This window comes from Heteronotia binoei, chromosome 11 (genome assembly GCF_032191835.1).
Source record: "Heteronotia binoei isolate CCM8104 ecotype False Entrance Well chromosome 11, APGP_CSIRO_Hbin_v1, whole genome shotgun sequence".
Lineage (NCBI taxonomy): Eukaryota > Metazoa > Chordata > Lepidosauria > Squamata > Gekkonidae > Heteronotia > Heteronotia binoei.
In genome coordinates, this window is record NC_083233.1 from 33,083,446 (window position 1) to 33,099,696 (window position 16,251).

General features: G+C 43.7%; 1 protein-coding gene across 2 annotated transcripts in view; it reads right to left on the reverse strand.

Annotated features, from left to right (window-relative positions):
- Positions 1-13,791: 13,791 nt before the first annotated feature.
- Positions 13,792-16,251, reverse strand: part of STAG2 (STAG2 cohesin complex component) — a 102,087-nt gene continuing 99,627 nt past the window's right edge. For both annotated transcript variants that reach the window (XM_060250111.1, XM_060250112.1), the window contains one exon: positions 13,792-15,931. In XM_060250111.1, the coding sequence (XP_060106094.1) occupies positions 15,908-15,931 (24 nt within the window). In that variant the 3' untranslated portion in view covers positions 13,792-15,907. The remainder of the gene's footprint in view (positions 15,932-16,251) is intronic.

The following is a 16,251-nucleotide window of genomic DNA, read 5'->3' on the forward strand; positions in this document are numbered from 1 at the left end:
ATCCAGTGCAAGTTTGCTATATGGTCACGAGCATCATGCCCCCTTCAGAAGTTGGCTTAGACATCTAGTAATTCCCTTTTGATTATTGGTGCCAGTTGTTTTCTGCCCCTTCCCCTCCATTTTCCAAATCACCTGTGTAAATCTCTTAATTGTGCCAGAGCTTTCAGAACTTTCTGGACTATGCTGTTGCTCAAGAACCATAGGTATCTCTTCAGGAATCTATGTTGACTCCTTAACTTCCAAGATGTTCTCTTGCCATTAATGCACAGCTAAAGATATTCCGGGGGCCACCATCAGGTTGCTTTCTCAGTTCCTCCTCTTCCACGTTTGGTTCTTTCTCCTCCTGGGCTACAGTCATAGCCATTCTCAGCTCATCTCAGGCTCTACCAGACCTGCCTGGAGAAATTAAAAACTCAGAAAACTCAGGAAAATGTAGTATTTTAAGGCGATTTTTATCATTAAAGGATGAATTCTCCCATCTGTAAATACTCTGCGAGCTGTAATTCCATAACAGGAAAGGCATCATTGCATTCTTAATAGCACCATGGGAATTGTTGGGCAGGCAAATGTTAGGTGCAAGCTGTGCCCATGAAAGTTGCTGGGTAATGAAGCTTTTGTAAGATTGATGTGCTGTATCTCTGTTCTTAGAAGCTGGCTCAGAGTAAAGGCCACATTTTTCCATAGGTCACAATTTATGTAATTATAGATGTACACCACCACCTAGTTTGTCTGGAGACGGAGAAGGGTCACACCTGATTTCTTTTGTCTTATTTATTCCTTGCTGACAAAATAATAATGAATGGCCCTTTAAATTGGTGACGAAATAGATGGGCTGACAGTGAGGCTTGGAAATGTTGGGAATTTCACTTGCATGAGTGTAATAGGTTGTCTTTTCATCAAAGACCTTGATCATGTTGCTGAATATATCAAGCTTATTAAGGATATCATTTAGTTTTTGAAAACCAGCTGTTATTCTTTCCCTCTTAGTAAGCAACGTTCCCCTATGAACTTAATTAAAGAGTCTTTTTGTAGTTGTAGATGCATTTCAAGTTCTTTTGCCCCCAATAATAAATGTGCTTTATGGGGAGTCGATATCTAGAGAAATGCTGTTTCTGTAATCTCTGCTATACTGGGATATTTGTCTTTGTCAATCCCATTCAAGGGGAGAAAAATCCAAATCTGGCTGCAACAGCAGCTCCTCCTCTGTATTCCCCTCCTCCACACTCAATGCATTAAGTGGGACTCTGGATAAGTAAAAAGATTTACCTGTTATTTCTTCTGATAGAAAATCTTCTACACATGGTTGTTCAGTTGATTTTGAAGAAGCGCAGAAATCAGCACGCGTGCCTTGCTTTTTCTTCTCCATTGTTGCTAGAAAACTCTAAAAAACTAATCAATCAAATTGTCCTGGATGCTTCCAAGGTTGCAGCTGCTGTGTTATCAGACTGGGCATTCAGCCAATAATTTATATAAATATGAACTCAAATTTTTCTGAGTCAGCCGAAATTATTTTTTGAGAGTATAAGTAAAACTGCAGTGTCTGAAGGGTGGTGTTATCTTGCCATCTCGCTGCCTTTCAACACGCTCCCATTCTTCAAATTCCTATGGACTCAATCCTGCCAGTTATACCTTTTGTTTGAGCATCAACCAATAACAACATTGTGAACTATGGAAGGGTATTTCACTATAAGAACAAAACAGAGAAGACAAAAGATACTTTGGTGTGTTCACACACATTTTGAAATGTGTGTTCAGTAGCAGCCCATGATCCAAGAAAGATAACCTTGGAAGATGAAGGAATCCAGAGTCTTCGTTGACTCTGGATGGAAGGGTATTTCACTATAAGAACAAAACAGAGAAGACAAAAGATACTTTGGTGTGTTCACACACATTTTGGAATGTGTGTTCAGTAGCAGCCCATGATCCAAGGAAGATAACCTTGGAAGATGAAGATGAAGAAATCCAGAGTCTTCGTTGACTGTACTTGGACTGTATTTTTGGACTTTAGAAGGAAACACAATTGAGTTGTGACACTTAAAGTTGTATGTACTCATACCTCTGAGAAGCCCCATTATAATTGTTTGATGAGTTTTTCTAATTGTATTGCAGCTCTTTGAAAGGATTCTTTGGTGTTATATTTGAGAAATGAGATTAGAATGATGCTTTAGTGGTACACTGTACATTGTAAACATTCATTAATACTGAAGAATACAGAGACATTTTACAAAAAGAATTATTATTGTGGCGTGCCTGCTGGTCAGTTTTTATATTTTTGATTGGACCGTATTGCACCAGGTCTCCCCTTACTGTGGGTGAGGAAAGAAGAAACACATGTACCAATCAGAATGCTTCTCCTTCTCACTTATTTTAAAAATATAAGTGGTAATAAAGATAATTGCTAATATAAGTTACTTCCTTCACTTTTAATGTGAAGGAAGTGCCATGAGCCTATATGCAACATATTCCTGTCTTGTTCTTTTAAATATTTGATGGTGTGTGAAAACCTTAGACAGCAATAGCACCATGTCTTGTAATATACACTTTCCATTTAACATCCATTAATTAAGGACTGGCAAGCCACAATTGAAAGTATCCCAACGGAAAGCATTGATTGGAACAACACATTTGGTAAGACAAACTGCAGCAAAATGGCATACAGATAATAAAGGAGTTAACAACAGATGTGAGAGTCAAGTTTGAGTCCAGAGGCACCTTTAAGACCAACTGAAAACTGGATACCATCTGGACACCAGAATATATCTGGATAATACCATTAAGGACCAGAGATATATGAACACACATCCGTACTTGGAGTGATGGAGATTGTGTTCTGCTTCCTTTATCAGCTGTTTAACCATAAATATTCCCACTCAAGAGTTTTCATGGCCTGCCCAGCCAACCAGCCTTCTTCTGGCGGCAATCAGAGACACCCTAACCCTATTGTGGGCAAGCACCAGTACACCACCTCACCCTTAACCATGGAAAAAATAGGAAACTTTAAACTAGTTTCTATTCATATTACATCTTAATTAGCATTTGCACTACATCTCCAGCAATGCTATCAACTCTGAGAAGCAATTTTTGGTTGAGCATAGAATGAAGCTAGTATTTGTTGCATCCACTGGCTAGAAACGTACAAAGTGTGCCTCATCATCTGTTTAGCACTAATAACACATCAGCTTTAAAGAGTAAAAGAAGCAATAACAGGTCTGTGTGCAACATATCCTTTAAAAAAAAAGATAGCCAGCATGGTACAGTTATTAGGTCACAGTAGAATCTGGGAGACACAGGATTAAACCCTGACTCCACCATGGAAAACTCCTGGGTGAAATTGGCTAGTCAAGCACATTCAGCCTACCCTATCTCACAGGGTTGTTGTGAGGATAAAATGGAGAATGGTAAGCCAATTTGAGTCCCCATTGGGTAGAAAAGCCAAGTGAACAGATTCTTTAAAATGCTTACATAGCAGTGACCAGAGCCCTAATATTCGCACCTTCCCTTTAATGTCTGGTAATTAAGAACAAGGCAAATAACCACCCACCTTGACTTTTACCCACTCTGTTAACAAGTCAACTGTCACTTAAAAGTAATTATTTAACTTCATGTGAATCTTAAAACATTTAAAATATTTTTAAAGTAATTATTTTGCAAAATGACAGCAGGACCCCAAGACTGTGTGGGTGAATTATACTGAATACTTGAAACAAAATGAAGCCTGTTTTGATGCAGATTGCAAAGAAGCAAATGAAGCTAAATCTAAACCATGAAGCAGATATAAATATTTTTCTCCTGAGTCCAGAATGTAATCATTATTTTGAACATCTCTACTGAGCTCAAAGCGGCAATAAGGTTTTAATTGAGAAGAAAACAAAAAGTGGGAGAATACTGGGAGAATTAACATACATTTTGAGGCTGGTTGAGTCTTCTGTACTTTAAAAGCGTGGGGAAAGAACTATGAAATTGCAATCCTCTGTACAAGCCAAAAATCAAGTCTAGTGCTGTTCACTTCAGCCCGTCTCTGCTGCTCTCATATGTTGAACAAAAACAGAGCTTCTTTACAGACATGCTGCAGTTGTGTAATACAGTAGTTTCAGTGATTAAGCCCTTGAGTTATATACTTCTCTCCATGTAGACCCAAATTAGTTTGGGTGTCAACAGGGGTGGAATTCTAGCAGGAGCTCCTTTGCATAGTAGGCCACACACCCCTGATGTAGCCAATTCTCCAAGAGCTTACAAAAAATAGCCTTGTAAGCTCTTGGAGGATTGGCTACATCAGGGGTGTGTGGCCTAATATGCAAAGGAGCTCCTGCTAGAATTCCACCCCGGGTGTCAAACATGTGGGCCTGAGGGCTGCACGTGGCCTGCACAGGGCTCAGATCCGACTCCCAAGCAACTTCCTTCTCCCGCTTCCTTTTCCAGTGCTGCTGCAGTAGCCACACTCTAGCCTGTTTTCCCCCCAGCTCCCTCAGTGGCTCTTTGCTTCCTGCCTCTTGCCTCCCTTCCCCTCCCTCTCACAGAGAGCGAGCTCTGTGGCCGCTTCCTGCAGAAGACACACAAAGACAAGCCCCCTCTCTCTCTGGTACACATACAAAAGCTTCTGCTTCCTTCTTTGGCACTGCTCCTCCACTTTTGGAAAGGAAAGGACGGGGAAGGAAGACAGAGAGAAAACAAAGTTGGAGTCCAGTGGCAGCTTTTAAGAAAAACAGGTTGCTTACCTGTAACTTATGATCTTCGAGTGGTCATCTGTGCAGTCACACACATGGGTTTTCCCGCTGGAACGAACCCGACCTCGGAGAATTCAAAGCTAGCCTTAGGCGTTATTTTTGGCGCGCACTTCCTCCCGCCCTGGGGAGCAGGCATCCACTGCGCATGCCTGGAGCGGGGGGAAGGCGCTCCACCCACCAGTTTCTTTCCAGCCGCTGTTAAGTGCAAGATAGTCTGAGAAATGTAGAATCGCATAAACAGCAGCGGGGACGGATGGGTGGGCGTGTGTGACTGCACAGATGACCACTCGAAGATCATAAGTTACAGGTAAGCAACCTGTTTATCTTCTTCGTGGTCTCTGTGCAGTCCCACACATGGGTGACTGATAAGCTAACCTGCACGGAGGTGGGTGCTGTTTCTGAAAGAGAAATTTCAGAAGTTAGGTTATACATAACAGATGGATAAAGGTACTTCCACTCACCATTGGAGGGCATGGCATCTCAGTTGAAAATGGAGCGGAGTACGGCTTGCCCGAAGGAAGAATCTCGCCTTGCATGAATGTCCATAGCATAATGCGTGGCGAAGGTGGACGATGAAGACCACACTGCTGCTGCACAGATGTCTTCAACGGGTATGCCCCTCGCAAAGGCGGAGGATGTGGCTAGTGCCCTAGTAGAGTGTCCCCTTAGAGGTTCTGGAACTGGTTGTTTAGCTAACTTGTAACAAAGTGATATAGCCTCAACCAGCCACTTAGACAGTCTCTGTATAGAGAGTTTCTGTCCCTTCTTGTGGGTTCCGTAGGAAACGAACAATGCGGTATCTTTACGGAATGCAGCAGTCCTGTCCAAATAGAAGGCAAGGGCTCGACGCACGTCGAGGTTATGGAGGGATTTCTGTCCCGAGTCCGAGGGGTGTTGGAAAAAGGATGGCAAAGTGGTTACACTTTGGAGGTGGAAGGGTGACACTACTTTAGGTAAGAAGTTTGGGTCCGGCCTCAGAACCACTCTGTCGTGATGAAAGACAGTGTAGGGCGGATCAGATCGAAAAGCGCAAATGTCACTGGCCCTTTTAGCTGAGGTGAGTGCAACTAGCAGGGCTGTTTTCCACGATAAAAGGTGCAGGGGGATAGACCCCATTGGTTCGAAGGGGGGCTTCATCAATTGACTGAGCACGACAGATAGACTCCATGTAGGGCAGAACTGCCTCGTCGGCGGTTTAAGGTGGAGAATTCCCTTCAAGAAGGATTTCGTAACAGGATGTGCGAATACTGTGCGGCCCTCTATGCTCTGGTGGAAGGCGGAGATGGCGGCCAGATGCACCTTAAGTGAGGAGTAAGTGAGGCCAGATTCCGAAAGAGAGACGGTGTAAGTAAGGATCTGCGAGATGGAGGAGGACGCAGGGTGGAAATTATTGCGCATGGCATATTGAGTAAAGCGTTTCCATTTGGCTGTGTAGGATTTCCTAGTAGAAGGCTTCCTGGCGTTTAGAAGGATGTGTCTGACATCGTCAGGAAAACCTAAAAACTGATCTTCCAAGCTGTTAATTTGAGGACTGAAGGATTGTGGTGTAGGACCCTGCCCTTCTGTTGTGACAGAAGATCCTGTACCTGCGGGAAGCAGTGATAAGTCCTGTTCGATAGGAGGAGTAGAGTGGTAAACCACGCCTGGCGCGGCCACCAAGGAGTGATCAAGACACAGTTCGTGTGGTCCAGCTGCAATTTCTGAATTGTCCTTGTTATGAGCGGGATCGGTGGAAAAAGGAAATGAAGTGGGCCGTTCCACGTTTGTAGGAACGCATCCCCTGGTGACAGGGAGGATGGGGGGCCTCTCATGTAGAAAATGTCGCATTGAGCGTTGTCCGGGGACGCAAAGACATCTATGGTTGGGACACCAAACATAGTGAAGACAGGGAGGAGATATTTCCTGTTGATAGACCATTCGTGATCGTTCACTGTCATCCTGCTCAGAGTATCTGCTTGCGTATTCTGCACTCCTGGTAAGTGCACTGCAGTCAGATGGATTTTGTGGGCGATGCTCCAATGCCACAAGCGTAGTGCCATCTTGCAGAGACGGGAGGACGCGGTCCCTCCTTGCCGATTGATATAAAACACAGTCGCCACATTGTCCGATGCTATTTGTATGTGGCGACCGTGCAGGGATGGCAGGAAGGATTTCAGTGACCTGTGAACAGCAAGGAGCTCGAGACAGTTGATATGCAGGAGCTTTTCGTTCGCCGTCCACTGACCTTGGGCCATCAGAGAATCGAGGTGAGCTCCCCACCCCCACCTCGACGCATCTGTGGTGACAACAGTTGAAGGTGATTGTTTCAGGAATGGCATTCCTTGTAGAAGATTGTGCTGGCTTGTCCACCACTGTAGGGATGGCAGAATGTGGTTGGGAGCTGAAAGTAGCGTCCGTTGTGATTGCCTCTGTGGGTGAAAGGTTTTGACGAACCACAGTTGAAGAGGTCGCATGTGGAGCCGAGCATATGAGAGAACAGCGGTTGTTGCTGCCATCAGACCCAACATGCGCTGAAACACGAGAGCTGTTTGTGTCGGATGGGAGATTATACTGTTGGCCAGGGTTTGGATAGTCGTGACCCTGTCCATGGGTAAGTATGCCATATGGTCTGTGGTGGATAGATATGCCCCGATGAATTGTATTGTCTGCGAGGGGGAGAGTTGAGACTTTTGGTGGTTGACCTGCAACCCTAGGGTAGCGAGGAGGTGAAGTGTTATTTGAATGTGCTCCTTGAGTTGCTCTTCCGAGGTTCCCACCATCAACCAATCGTCTATATAGGGGTAAAGGGCTATGCCCCGCTGACGGAGGAACGCTGCTACCACTGCCATACATTTTGTGAAGACCCTTGGTGCGGTTGATAGGCCGAAGGGGAGTGCCCTGAATTGGTAGTGGGCATCCCCTATGGCGAACCTCAGGAATCTTCTGTGGCAGCTGCTGATGGTAATATTGAAGTACGCGTCCTGCAGGTCTATCAGGGCCATCCACGCGTCCTTGGGAATGAGTGGCAGTGTGGACTGTAGGGTAATCATACGGAATTTTGTGGGACGTATGTATTTGTTTAGTCTGCGTAAGTCCAGGATTGGGCGCTGGCCCCCGTCTTTCTTCGGTACCAGAAAGTACCGGGAGTAAAACCCCGTGCGATGGTATTGGGGGGGGATTGGCTCTATGGCCTGTTTGGCCAGAAGGATGTTGATTTCGTCTTTTAGAGCCTGTGAGGGGGGGGTTACAAGGAAATGCGAGTTCTTTGGTTGTGAGGTGAACTCTATGAAGTAACCCTTCTTTACAATTTGCAGAACCCAAGAGTCCGTTGTTATGGACTGCCAGGTCGATAGGAAGGGGAGGAGTCTGGGAGTGGAGGAGGTGAAGTCAAAGAGACTGCTTGTTTGGAGGAGTGGTCTTTTTGGGAGCTTGCGGTCTTTGGCGTTGTTGAAAGGGTTGCTTTGCAGGGGGTGCCCTTCTTCTCCAGTAATCAGATTGCTTTGGAGATCTGGTGCGCTTGTAAAAGGGGGTCCTCCAAGGTCTCTGCCTGTTACCTTGAGGTTGCTGTTGGGTTACCCCCAGTCGTTTCGCCCTTTTCCTACTGTCATCCACGGTGGTAAGGATGTCATCCGTGGTGGCATTAAACAGGCCCTGCCCATCAAATGGGAGATCTTCTATTTTATACTTAATGTCCTGTTGTAAGGAGGACGAGCGAAGCCAGGTGTGTCTCCTGAGAGCTATTGCGGTTGCCATTGACCTGGATGTGCATCCGACTGAGTGGCGAACAGTGTTAATCTGTTGCTTGCTAAGACGATTGAGCTCTCTTAGCAGTTTGGTGGCCTGTCGTTGTGATGTTTCAGGTAGCGATGGTACCAGAGTGGTGAGCTGTGCTGCAATGTTGTGTGCATATGCCGCAAAATGAGCCATGTAATTATTAATTTTTACTGATGCTGTGGAGATTGAATAAAGTTTTCTCCCCAGTGTATCTAGTTTACGCCCCTCTTTCTCCGGTGGTACAGGGTGGCGTGTTTGCTTAGTTTTTGACGACGAATGCACAATCATAGAGTTAGGCGCTGGATGGTTAAACAAAAATTTTGACTCCGGGGCGTGAATTTTGTACAGTGACTCAACACGTTTGGATGTTGGTGGTATAGAGGCTGGCTTATCCCAGGCCTCTTTGAGGGCCTCTAAGTGTACTGGAAGCATGGGCAATGATGAAGTAGCAGGTAGGTCTGCATTGATCAAATCGTGGACGACATCGGTAACCTTGGGAAGGTCGGTGGTTAACTTAATGTTCAAAGTTGTGGCCATGTCGGTTATGAGGTCCAAATAGGACTTGGCCCCTTCTGAGGGAGAGAGATCTGCAGGCTTGACTATGTCAGAGGCTGGGGAGGCCGGCTGAGATAAGGACTGTGAAGAGTCTGAAGCCTCAAGGTCTGACTCGTCTTCGTCCCGTGGATCCTCGGGATCCGGTGGTAAGGGCGGTTTAGTTTGCTTGGATGTTGACGGTGTAGGAGAGACTGGAACTCGATGGCGAGGCGATACCGCATGTTCGGAGCGAGATGACAGGTGGCGTTGGTACCGTGCTGGACTTTGTTGTTGTTGGTACCGTGCTGGACTTTGCTGTTGTTGGTACCGTGCTGGACTTTGCTGCTGTTGGTACCGTGCTTGACTTTGCTGTTGTTGGTACTGTGCTGGGCTGTGCTGTTGTTGGTACCATGCTGAATCCTGTGGTTGGTACCGGCCCAATTCCTTCTGCTGCTGGTACCGTGCCGGATCCTGTTGTTGGTACCTAGACGAGTCGTGTCGTTGATACCGGCCGTGGTACCCTTCTCGATGTCCCACATCCTGGTGCCGTGGGTCACGGTGTCTACGGGTGCGGTAGGATTCTATAGAAGGGGATCTTGACGGCGTATAGCGCGGATAAGAGCAGCGGGATGGAGAGCGTGATCTGCTATAGTACCGACTCCCCTCGTCTCTACTGAAGGATCGCTCACGGTATCGTGTGGTCTTCTCCCGGTATGGGGATGTCTGGTACCGGTGCTTCATTCTGGGGGATGCCAGATGTCTGTCCCTAGAGAGTGATCCTCCGTGACGTCTATCGGGTGCGTGGTCTCGATGGCGTGGAGAGTCGAAGCGAAGTGGAGACACCATAGCGTCCTTGTAGGTACGAGGGACAGTAAAGTCCCGGAAGGAGTCAAGGTCGAGCTGTTTTTGCAGTTGCTGTTGCTGTAGAAACTTTTGCTGCTGCAGTTGCTGTTGCTGAAGAAGCTGTGAAGATGGCTGTGTAGGTTCCTTCGCCAAGAGGTCCTCCGGCAGGAATTCCTGTATTGAAGGCGAACGAGAGCCAATTCGGATGACCTCGGATTCGATAGCATCTACCGGAGTCAGGACTGGAGGCGGTGTTGGAGCCGTGAGCACTCGGAGTGAAGAGACCGCTAAGGCGGCTTTCGCATCCGAAGCTGACTGGTGAGGCGAAGAAGATTTCTCTTTTCCCGTCGAGTCACCATGTTGTTTCTTGGAATCATGGTGTTTCTTCGGGTGTTTTGAGGGCTTAAGCTTCCTGGGAGTCATAGCCACAGAAGCTGCCTGGACCGTACCCACCCTCTGTGGAGACTTCTGCGGATCGGAAGACTGAGACATAGCCGGGCGCAGAGATTGGGTCAGTAGGTGACTATTCAGTCTAGCGGCGCGGTTCTTTTTAGCTTGTTTGCCGAACTGGGCACAGTGAGCACAAGCGTCAATCCTGTGGGTGTCGCCCAGGCAAATTAAGCACAAAGCGTGGCCGTCTGAGGAGGGGATCTTAGTCCCACAGCGAATACACTTTTTAAAAGTGATTTTAATTACTTTTCCTTCCATACGCCCGGGGGGAGGGGGGGGAAGGAGGAAAAGGGGAGAGATAAAGGAAACAGGAGGATATATAAAGAATTTATTTTTTTTTTATACTATACCAGACAGAAGTAAACGTGGAGAAAAACGAAGAAAGACGTTAGCGGTAGCGGAAAAAAAAGCAGTTGAGGAGGCTAGTTGAGAGGAGACGCAACGAGGAAGGACTATCCCGGGCGGCGGTCGGAAAGAAACTGGTGGGTGGAGCGCCTTCCCCCCGCTCCAGGCATGCGCAGTGGATGCCTGCTCCCCAGGGCGGGAGGAAGTGCGCGCCAAAAATAACGCCTAAGGCTAGCTTTGAATTCTCCGAGGTCGGGTTCGTTCCAGCGGGAAAACCCATGTGTGGGACTGCACAGAGACCACGAAGAAGATCCATGTTTTATTCCAGATATAAGCTTTTGAGTACAAGTCCACTTCTTGGGTAGGTGGGAGGAGGGGCGGATTCTTCTGACAAACACAATTTACATTGAGGAAATTATTTTGGCTTATTCTGAAAAGGGTGTTTTAAAAAAAAAAAATGGGTTTCTCTGTTCCTATCTGGACTTTAATTTCTTTCAAAAAGACCCTGCTTAGGAATTAGAACACTTGCATTGGTCCATCTTGGAATGATTTTGGATGCCAAATGATAATAGCGCACATTGGTAATGACACAGAAAAACGAGGTCTCAATTCAGTCCTGGAGGATGCATTGTCTTGAGCTTTATTATCAATTGCAATTCGCCAGTCTTTCTAATCTCCGTTTGAAATCCCTTTGTAAGAGCACTGCTACTCGTAGGTCAGCAACTGAATGTTGGGGATTCTAATGTCAGACTTGTCTATTTACTCTTTGCATCCTTCTGGACTCTGAGTCAGCTTGATGTAGTGGTTAAGTGAATGGACTCTTATCTGGGAGAACCTGGTTTGATTCCCCACACCTCTACATGCAACTGCTGGAGTGACCTTAGGTCAGTCATAACTCTGTCAGAGGCTGTTCTGGGAAACAGCACCCCCACCTACCTCGCAGGGTGTCTGCTGTGGGGAGGGGAAGGGAAAGGAGATTGTAAATTGCCCTGAGACTCCTTTGGGTAGTGAAGGGCAGGGTATAAATCCAATCTCTTCTCTTCTCTGAATCCTCCTGGATGGAATTGAGACTAAGGTTTCCCATCTTATTACCAACACTGGTATTTCCACATCTAGTACCCCTCTGCATATCAACCCTAACCTAATCCAGCCCACTATTGCCATTGAACATATGAAGCTGCCTTCTACTGAATCAGACCCCCCTCGGTCCATCAAAGTCAGTATTGTCTACTCAGAATGGCAGTGGCTCTCCAAGGTCTCAAGCGAAGGTTTTTCATGCCTATTTGCTTGGACCCTTTTTAGTTGGAGATGCTGGGGATTGAACCTGGGACCTTCTGCTTACCAAGCAGATGCTCTACGACTGAGCCACTGTCCCTTCCACTGTTCATTCACCTGCTATTGCCATTCAACATCTGAAATCACTTTTATATAGTTTATATACGTTCACGTTACATTTTATGGCACACATGGCTAGGTCCAACGAAGTGACATTTATGTCAGATCCTGCCCACGTAACAAATCAGTTTGACACCCCTGGTTTAGATTGTTCTCCAATTTAGTGACAAACCCTCTATGGGATTCAAAAGGGTAACAATGATCAAATCTGGCAGTACAAAGTCATGGGAACAAACCTAAAAAACCCAAGTCATGGAAACAAACCTAAAATACCCAATTAAGGGGCAGCCCTCGAATGCAACCCCAAACCAAGCCAGTCCAGTGAACCTGGTTCCCCTCACTGTGGTCAGAAGGGGGGGATTGCCCAGGAAGGGTCAAACATCTGGCAGCCATTTAACCTGTCTGCGTGAAAGGGAGGGGGGAGGAATGAGAAACTGACAAGTTTAATGGCTGGCAGCCATTTCAACTTAACCCCTGACGAGTGCTGCTACCCTATTGTTAGGTTGAAATGGCTGCCAGCCATTTCATTTCATATTCCATTTAACTTCCTCTCACTTTGAAGTGGGAGAGAAACCAATCAGTGCCATGGCTTGCAGCCATATAAACCTAACAGCTCAGCTGCAGACCCTGCCCCACTCACCTGTTAGGTTTAAATGGCCCCAGACAGCCAAACTGAACCAGACAAAAGTCTGGTAATGTTCAGGGTAGACACTTTCCCCAAACACCAGCTTGGGGGCTCTGAACTAGCCCAAATTTGTGCTGAATTATGGCTTGTGAGCCGGTTCATGCCTACCCCAGGATCCAATGGTATGTGAGCAAACAAGAACAAAAATACACTGTCTGCTTTTAAATGCTTTCCTAATAAGAACAAATAAGTTGATTTCAAACTGATCTTAGGTTAACTAAGGAAAAAAGGTAAAGGTAAAGCACCAGTCATTTCCGACTCTGGGGTGATGTCACATCACGTTTTCACAGCAGACTTTTTACAGGGTGGTTTGCCATTGCCTTCCCAGTCATCTACTTTCTCCCCAGCAAGCTGGGTACTGATTTTACCAACTTCAGAAAGATGGAAGGATGAGTCAACCTCAAGCCGGCTGCCTGAACCCAGCTTCCGCCTGGATTGAACTCAGGTTGTGAACAGAGAGCTCGGACTACAGTACTGCAGCTTTACCACTCTGCACCATAGGGCTCCTTAACTAACAAAAGAATCACCTAAAACGTGAAACTAAGCTGAACTGGAACAACTTAAACACTTAGGTACTTTAACTTTTTGGATAGTAAAAACAGGCATAGAAAAAATACTGGAAATTTTTAACAGGAAATGTCTGAATGTAAATGCTCTTGCCTATATTTTTTAGACAGCTGTATCATAAGGCACAATGAAAGTCTCTTAGAACATTATGGAAGTCAACTGTGATTAAGTCCTGTTGATCTAAATAGCACCAGCTGCCCAATCTTACGCATATTTGTTTAGACAGCAACCTTCCTGAATACAATTTTCTGCCTTACAAACACACACAGCATTGTAGGATTAAGTTTACTGGAGAGATATATATATGAACAAGTTGTGAGAGAGTGTGTGCATGTGTGTATATACACACTATAGATACACACACACACTTCAAATTCTGTTTGCAGATATCTTGCTGATAAGCTTGATAATACAATGTTTTGGGAGGAAAAGATGCAACCCCTATCTCTTGCTGAAGAAATATTTACACCAATCATGATTGCATAACAATTCTACTTTAAATTATTAACCCAATTAGTGCTTTATTCACATTTTAAAAACTTGTACAATTTATTACAAATATAAAACAGTGCAGTTTTCCATACATTATCCCAATTCTGAGACAAACACTTAAAAGACATGGAAAAAGCTTTAATTTTTTTTATAAACATAACATTTGCACCATTCACACTCTTATTGTCTTCCTCTACCCTTGATTCAAAAAGATCAAACTTACAACATACTGTAGGTTTATTTTTATTCAAAAAGTTACTTGTCTCAAGACATAAATACAAATCAGAAAACAGTACAATTAGGACAATAGAATGTGGAGGACAACAGGTTAAGGTAAATATATAAAACATTTTTTAGTTGTTTGAAAACATAAAGCTGTAGGAACTGCTGTCACAAAGAAACACTCCTTCTTTAAGAGTCAGAAAAAAATCAACTTAAAGTTTAAAATCATATATACAGTCCTCTCAGCAGTTCTATTTAAATGCAGTGGTATGGAAAAAAAGTTTAAGATAGGCAGTACTTTTAGACATGAGAGCATTGATGTAGAATGGAGCTAGGCAGATCTGGCTCTGTTTTCATTGAAACCCATGATTTTTCAAAATAATTATGTTGCCATGATACTTTAGAGAACCCATGGTTTATGGCTACCACAGCCCAAATGATTAATATCTTTGAATTAACAGGAAGTCTCTTCATAGTTGCTCATTTGGGAAAATTATTGTATTGCAAGCGTATTAAGGCGCATGGAATGATTTGAAATATACCTCAAGAACTGAGAGACAACTGACAAAAAATATACATATGTAATATAAGTTAACATTTCCTTTAAATGATGTCTAGCTGCCTAAGCTTTTGCAGAGTGAGTTGATGTCAAAACGGCATAGATCTGCATGTTTTAAAATGATTTAATTGTGAAGTTCATGAAATGAAATTTAAAGCTTAGCTTTCAAAGAATATTATATGGGGATATTTATGAATCTTCTATTATCCAATTAATTTACATACAGAGGAAATGTACTGTAACCTGTTAGAAGTATCATTAACCTGAAGACTGCTTGCAAAGACAGATAGATAAAACAATATAAAATACAAATTTAAAAATCATTTTAAAGCATGAATTCTCATGCTTATCTATTTTTAAACATTGTTAAACTTTCAATATATTTCTGAAACCTCATAATTTTTAAGTTGGAATTTAAAAGTAAGAAAAAACTAAACAAACTGCGCAATTATAAAATCAGCACCAATTTATATATATATATATTTTATTTAAAATTTAGACCCCTATCCCACACTCTAATAAGCTGTATATTTTTTTGTTTAGAATTTTTCTGCAAACATACTACAATAAGCTTCTTTATTTGGAGACAAAATACAGTGGCACTACTGGAAGGAATTTCACAACATTACATTTTTCTTAAAGGACAAGCAAACTCTCAGGGTTGTTAATGGGTAAGCAGGATTGATCTCAGTGCTTTCCGGCAGTTCATGGTTCCTAGTTATTTCATGAATACGCAATAATGAAGTGTGGGGATGCTTTTATTTTAAAAACCTAGAATAATCAACTTGTATTTTCTTCATTTTACTAACTGAACCAAACGTTTCTGTTGCCCAGAATTTTGAGCGTCTTGCTGAAAATGTTTTAAACTTTCTCTTCTGGTTCTACAAATGCTAGGGTTTGAAAACAAGCCCCCGGTCATCTCAGCACAAGACTGCAACAATATAAGCTAAGGAAAAAATCATAATCATTTGAATGCATCCAACCGATTATGAACAGCAGAGCTTGAAACTGTACCAAGCACCTCCCCAGCAGAGAGGGAATTTCCAAAAAAAATGGAATCTCTACTATGGATTTGGAAATAAACTAATATTACATAAATAAAATACTGGTTTTCCAACAGAAACTGTAGCTTATCCTCAGGTTGTTTACTTGTCCTTTATGTTTCAGGCAAACAAAACTGCCCCTTCAATGCACTTGATCTTGTAAGCACATCATTCTCCTTAGAGAAAAATCTTGTTCAGATTATCACTGTATCTACCGCAATTATTTTTAATTTTAAAAATCTCCTCTTTCATATTAGAAAATGACTTCACGGCGGAGTTATTTGCTGCACTTGTATTAAAACATTGATACCCCAAGAACCTAGAAGAGAGGGGAAAAGTAGGTAAAATTTGAGAATCCAAACTATATGTTATATCATCAATGCCATATAATTAACATATATGTTGTGTGCATGTGCTGAAAGTAAACATCAATACTCAAAGACTGTCTGTGGCAAAACAATCTATATTTTCCCAAGTATAAATTCAGTTAAAGGAATTTTAAAAGGTAGCATCAAGATGAAGTGGTTTCAATGTCTGTAACAGTTCTCAGCAATCTACTAAACAAACTTAGCTGTTCAGAAGCCAAAACTGCAAAACATTTAGTCCAAGCTTGTGGGTGATAAGGTCAGGATGGACTAT